The 6,848-nt window shown below is 47.9% G+C and overlaps 1 protein-coding gene across 1 annotated transcript in view; it reads left to right on the top strand.

Annotated features, from left to right (window-relative positions):
• Positions 1-1,916: 1,916 nt before the first annotated feature.
• AFAP1L2 (actin filament associated protein 1 like 2) overlaps positions 1,917-6,848 on the top strand; it is a 37,205-nt gene continuing 32,273 nt past the window's right edge. Inside the window, exons 1-2 of the mRNA XM_007469642.1 lie at positions 1,917-1,938; positions 2,008-2,136. Of these exons, the coding sequence (XP_007469704.1) occupies positions 1,917-1,938; positions 2,008-2,136 (151 nt within the window). The remainder of the gene's footprint in view (positions 1,939-2,007; positions 2,137-6,848) is intronic.

A 6,848-nucleotide genomic window follows, 5' to 3' on the forward strand; every position in this document is an offset into this window, starting at 1 on the left:
CCAGCTCTCTGTCATGGGCCATGTGGGCCGTTATGGGTCTTCTCTGGGCCACCAGGTCCACATCTGCAAAACAGGCATAATGTTGCTTACCTCCTAGAGTTCTTGTGAGCTAGTAGGTACCTAATAACTTGATTCATTCATTTATTCATTATTTCCATAAACATTCATTCAACGCTTATAACAGCGTGAGGTGCCAAAGATGCAAGACAGGTGTGGTTCTGACTCTCGCTGAGCTAACAGACTAGACCAGGATGAGAAAGACAAAAATACACGTTAAAAATGAGAAAATAAATAAAACTGTTATTTCATTCATTGTTGATATTGTTCATTTTAAAATCTTACTTAAAAAATACTGTGTATTCAAAAAATATTGTACATTCATATTGCTAGTAAGTTGTGATTAGGGCTATGAAAGCAGGAGATAGATGCTGAGTTAGAAAATGATAAGAAATATCTAGTATGGAGGTGGTGGTCAGGGAGGGCTGCTCTGAGGAGGTGACCTTCCTTTCCCTCCTCTCCCTTACGTGGTAGGGTAGGGAATGTTACAGTGCAAGGTTTTGGTTTTTCTCTGAAGAGGAGCCTAGAGACGAATGCTACTGGTGGAGAATAAGAAATAACTAACGGTGTCACAGGATGGGAGGAGACGATGATGACAAAGCTCTTTGTGTGGTTAGCATAGCATTTCACAAGCATCGCTGTGAAGAGCTTCACAGATTTTGTCTTTTACACCAACCTTGTGAGACGGGCAGGGCCCACACAGTCTTCTCCACTTTACAGATGAGGGAATGAGCTTGGACAGATTGTGTGACCACTCAGAGTTCCAGCAGCAGGTGGTGGAGGGCGCCTCTGGGCGTCTTGGCTGCTGTCTTGGAAGGAGGGCCCTCAGTTGTGGCCCCTAGCATTACATTTAGACCCATGCTTCTCAGGGTTGGCTGCATATTGGAACCACCCGAGGAGGTTTAAGACCTAATAACTCCTGGGTCTCACTCCCAGAGATCCTGATATCATCAGTCTGGGTGCAGCTTAGACATCAGGAGTTTTAAAATCTCTCCAGGTGATTCCAATGCAGCCAGGGTTGGAAAGCACTGTTTAGACCCTCAAGGAGCCGCTGCCATTAATGAGCACGTTCTGGAGAGCCAGCTGGGCAGGGAGCGCCAAGGTGAGGACCCCACCAGGGAACGCCGCATCCTGGTCTTAATAGAGATTTAGGTCATTAACAATAATAACAGCAACAGTAATGGGGAAGGCCCTGCACCTAGACTGTTGCCCGCTGCACTGATGTTTCTGCAATGTACTTCCAGCTAGAAATTGGCCAGGGCTTCTATAACAGTGGCCTGGAGAGAGGCGTATTTGACAACTAGATCCGAGGCACCACAGCCCTTAACCAGCTTGGGAGTGACGCTGGCCTAGTGGCAATTAAAGTGGCTCAGTCACTGAAGAATCTCAGGGAAAGGTTTTGTTTGTCCAAGTGTGGCTTTTAATAGGTTGTCCATATTCCTGCGGGGACAGAGTAATCACTGTTTCATCTCCCTGAAGTGACTCTGTGTTTCCCCATCCTTGGGGAAAGGATTAACAAACAACTGGGTCAACCACAGCATTTCTTCTGATGGTTGCGGGTCTGATCTGTGTTCAAGTTCCCCAGACCCTGAGCTGTTTTGATTGACCTTTATTGAGGAATAAAATCCTGTTTCCAGATTCTCACAACCTGATAGGCTTGATTGGGCCACCTTGGCCACTGTCACTCCAGCGAATGGTAGCCCCGCAGCTTTGGCCGAAGTTGTCCATCTCGAAGCCAGGAGCCTGTTTGCCTCTCCCCAGCGATGCTGGCACTGGGAATTGCACCTGTTGGCTGGGCTCCCCCCACGTGCTGCCTGGCGTCACCCTGGACCCCTCCCCTTGAGACCAGAGGGCCCGTCATGGGGTGCTGTGGGATCGGAGGTGTGTCTGAGGTGGGCCTTTGGAGAGAAGGCAGCTGCTCTAAGGGATTCTTCTGTTTTCTGTCTCTAGCCCTGGAGCAGCTGCTGACAGAGCTGGATGACTTCCTCAGGATTCTTGACCAAGAGAACCTGAGCGGCACCGCTGTGACGAAGAAGACTGGCCTGGCCGAGCTCCTCCGGCTTTACACCAAAAGCAGCAGTGAGTGTGGCCGGGGCCTCAGCAAAGAGGCCCCCGTGGAAGCAGGACGATGGTCGTACGTGTGTTAGAGCTGCCGCCATAATGACACCCCACAGACTGGGCTGAACAACAGAAACTCACTTTGTCACAGTTCTGGAGGCTAAAAAGCAGGGTTGGTTCCTTCTGAGGCCTCTCTCCTTGGCATGTAGATGGTCCCCTTCTCCCCGGGTCTTTACACCATCTTTCCTCTGTGTGAATGGCGGTGTCCAAATTTCCTCTTCCTAGAAGGACACCATTCATCCTGGATGAGGGCCCGCCCCAGTGGCCTCATTTAATGTTAATTATGTCTTAAGAGACACTTTCTCCAAATACAGTCACATTCGGAGGTATTCAGGGTTAGGACTTAATTCATGCATTTTGAGGGGGACATAGTTCAGCCCGCAACAATAGTGCAAGAGTGATGGGACGTGTATGGCAGCCCCAGGAGTTTCTGAACACTCAACACAGTAGCCCACGAAGAGCACTTTTCCTTATGGTTGAAAGTAGAGAAGGGATAATAAACTGGTATAATAATAGCTAATGCTTAATTGAGCACTTCCGCCTGCACATGTATTGCTCAGGCTTCATCTTCAGGACACCCCTGTGGGGTTGGTGCTGTTATTGCAGATGAGGAGACTCAGGCCTGGAGAGTGTAAATAACTTGCCCAGTGTCATACAGCCCAAGGGAAAACAGGAAAACATTGTTTTAAGACTTTGTAAATCACAGAACTGTGAGTTCATTGGTTTTCTATCTTCTTAATTGAGCTAGATTTTGTATCCAATCAAGTACACAGATCTTCAGGAGTCAGTTCAGTGAGTTTTCTGTTTGTTTGTTTGTTTGTTTGTTTTTGCGGTACGCGGGCCTCTCACTGTTGTGGCCTCTCCCGTTGCGGAGCACAGGCTCCGGCCGTGCAGGCTCAGCGGCCATGGCTCACGGGCCCAGCCGCTCTGCGGCACGTGGGATCTTCCCAGACCGGGGCACGAACCCGCGTCCCCTGCATCGGCAGGCGGACTCTCAACCACTGCACCACCAGGGAAGCCCAGTTCAGTGAGTTTTGACAGCTGTATGCACCTGTGCACCCACCACCCAAAATAAGACGTAGAACATCTCTATCATCCCAGAAAATTCACTCTTGCCCCTTCCCAGGGCAAGAATTCCTCCCTAGCCCCACCCCAAGGCAACCATTTTTCAGATTTCTACCACCATTGGTTAGCGTTGCCCATTCTGGAGCTTCATATAAATGGAATTGGATGGTTTGTGCTTTGGGTCTGGCCCCTATCACTCCATGCTGTGGACTGTATCAATAGTTCCTTTTATAGCTGAATGGTATTCCCTTCTGCGAATATACTGCAATCTGCTCATCCATTCACTTGTTGATGGACATTTGGGTTGTTTGCAGATTTGGGCTAATATGAATAATAAGGCTGCTTTGAACAGTCTTGTACAAGTCTTCTTGTGGACATACGGTTTCATTTCTAGCACAGGTTTCTTTTTTTTAAAGAAAAACCTTGTGAAGTCATAACAGTTTAGTCGAGTTTATTTTTATATCGATGTTTGAGAATTGAAAGTGATATTTTGGGGACAGTAAGGGAAAGTAAGAGGACATCTAATCCATCTGTCTCACAGTAGGAATAGCCCAGATCCTTGCCAGGGAGGGAAGTGCACCTTCTTTGGCCATCCCAGTCAGGAACTCCTCCCCGACATCCAGCCTGCGTCCACTGGGCTACATTTCAAAGTCCCTTTTCCTTTTGTTTGTCCCCTGTGGAATTAGTTCCTATTGTCTGAATATCAGAGAAGTCATAAAGCTGAATCATGTTGCTATATGCCCGGCAGCCTTCTCTTCTGTCGGCATAATCTGGCTCCCTTAGCCTTTCATCAGAGGGGTTTTCCAGCAGCCCCTTCATTGCCTTTGAGCTCTACAAGGCTCCTCCTAGCTTTGTAGTGAGCATCTGCTGACCTGCCTTGAGTGCTGGTCAGTAGCACATCAAAGGTGGGATGAGCAGATGGGAAATCCCCATTACAAAGCAGGTAAGTTACAGAGGGATGAATCACTCCACAGAAGGACTCATCAGTGGAATTCTTTAAAGAGCACACTCCCAGGCCATTTAGATGTGCTCCAACTTGAGAATGTTGAATGATAAAGAACACCTTTGTTGGGAATTGAGAAACACCCCTGTGATGGCGTCTGACCTCCGGTTCTTGGTTCTCACCACTCCATCAGAGCTCCCGGTGTGGGGTCCCCTTTGTGGTCTGGTGTGGCTTCCTGTAGGGTGACCTCTGTTTCACCTTTGATGTGTGTATGTTCTGCTCTCATAAAGTCAGGCCTTCCCCACCCTTGGTCTCTGCAGCTTGTAGGGCTGCAGGAGCTGCTGAGAACAGGTCGGGGGGGGGGCCCCCCCGGTGTGAATCGCCCCCAGAGCACACCGAGACCACCGATAAATGCGCATAGCCGTACGGAGGCCTTTGGCTGTCACCTCTGTTCTCCAGGTCAGTGCCCACGGATGAATAGCCACTGTTTTCGAACTTCCCTTTCTGGTCCTCTTTGTACCCTCTCAGATGGCAGAGTGGTTATAACAGCAGCTCGCACTTTTTGTGCTCTAACCATTTCCCAGCCCGGTGCTTAGTGAATGAAATGACTTGGATTATGTCATCTAACCCCGTCCCAAGGCAGTGAGGGAGTTGCTGTCCCCATCTTACCAACAAGGGAACTGAGGTTTGGAAAGTTACTTTAGGCACATGGCCATGCGTGGCAGAGCCCAGGCTTGGGCCTGGGCCAGCAGACCTAACCGTTACGCTCCCCTCCTCTCTCCACGGTCCAGATGAGTCTGCACCAGGTTAATTGTGCTGCACGGGATAGAATCCAAAACCCCTTAAATTGAAAGCGTTGGTCGTTTTCTCTCAGCTTCCCGTGCCTGCCTCACTGTGTGTCTTCCAGAAAATTAACTCAGCCTGACGGGACTTATAGGTGGAGGCGGGATGATCATTTCACGATAGGCTGTTGTGGTCTCCACTGGCTGAGCTGCTGTTTACTTCAACACATTTGGGGCAGAGCACCGAGTGTGTGTGTGTGTGTGTGTGTGTGTGTGTGTGTGTGTGTGTGTGTGTGTGTGTGTGTGTGCACTTTTCAAATGGAATTTTCCATTTTCTGATCTTCAGTTTCACTGAAGTTTTCACTCTGCCTTTTGTCTAGGTGGTAAGGTCAAGACATGGATTGAGGTCTGTTTATTGTGGGCCCGATATTTTTTCCTGTCTTAACCTTGAGGGCCCCCCAGTACCCTGCTCAGAGACTCTGGGAACATTTCAGGGCTGCCCCTGTGATGGGAAATGCTTCAAACGTTCAGTCCATGCAGCTGTAGTAAGAGGGTCCGGGCCCCTCCTCCCTACCCCTTGCCACCACCCTCTTCACACAAGGGTCGTTCCCCCAGGATCCACACACTTGCTCAAAGCGCGATGAGCTCTCCTTTCCACCATACCTGTAGCTGTTGTCATTTCCCACATACCTGTGCGACTACCCCATCTGGGTCTGCCCCCTCTCCCCCTCCCTCCCCTGCCCCCGATCTGGTGGGTTCACAACGGCAGAGACGTCTGTTTTGTTCTCTGCTGTATCCCCAGCACCTAGTACAGTGCTGGTGCTCAGTGCACTTCTGAAAATGAATGAGAGAATGATGGAAATTCTCCAACCCGAGGCTGCTGCCTCCCAGACCTGGGACAGTTCATCAGGCTTCTCTTTCCAGGGCCAAGTTCACAGGATTGCAGATGGTCCTGGGAGCCTCTTACTTACCAACTGGATGGTAGTGGATTAGCAACACTGAGAATCAACACCTAGTCAAGTATGGCCTTCAGAGTGTCCAAGGAGGGAGACGCAGCCTCGTGACACGGCCAGTGCCAGCTTTCTCTGCAATTTACAAATCACCATCTTCGGGGGGGAGCACTGCTCAGAATCTTAACAGTTAAAACAATAACAACAATATCTTGCCTTTTCTTTTGTACGGGAGTGTGGGCTTAGTTAACAGTATGAAAAAAGAAAAGAATGTAAAATGAACATTGAACACTATTTACATTCCTTAAATTCCTTTTTTGATCTTTATCGGTATCATCGGGATATTTTCATGTAGTTGTGGTTTGCCTCTGTACTCTGCTTTGCATTATTTTTACATTTAGAATTGCTGCCTGTGCACATTTCCCTATGTTGACAGTTCGCATACTTTTTCTTTCTTTTTTTTTTGGTTTTCTGAAACATGATCCTTTAACTGTAGTTTTTGGATATCTTTGTAAACAGCAGACATAGAGCTACTTTGTTATTTTTCACAGGTGGGTAGTGTCCATCGATGGATGAACAATAATGTTCAACCAGCCCCCTATTAGTGGGCATTTAAGTTTTGTTCTTTAAAAAAGAAACCTCATATAATATTGCAGTAAACACCCTCAAATAAAATTTTGTTTACATGCTGGAGTTTATCTTCAAGATAGATTTCTGGCAGCGGAAATGCTGGGTTACAGAATATGAACACTTTAAATTATCCTCCAAAATCACTTCCAAAATGGTTGTGCCAGTAATCCATTTACTCTTAAAGGTGACCTGCTGTTACCTATGTTGATGTGCCATGGTTTCTTTCACCATTTTCCTATTATTGAGCCTTTGAGTTATTTCCCATGTTTTAGGCTGTCTTTTTTTTTTTTTTTTTTGCGGTAC

Source organism: Lipotes vexillifer, unplaced genomic scaffold (genome assembly GCF_000442215.2).
Source record: "Lipotes vexillifer unplaced genomic scaffold, Lipotes_vexillifer_v1.1 scaffold240, whole genome shotgun sequence".
NCBI lineage: Eukaryota > Metazoa > Chordata > Mammalia > Artiodactyla > Lipotidae > Lipotes > Lipotes vexillifer.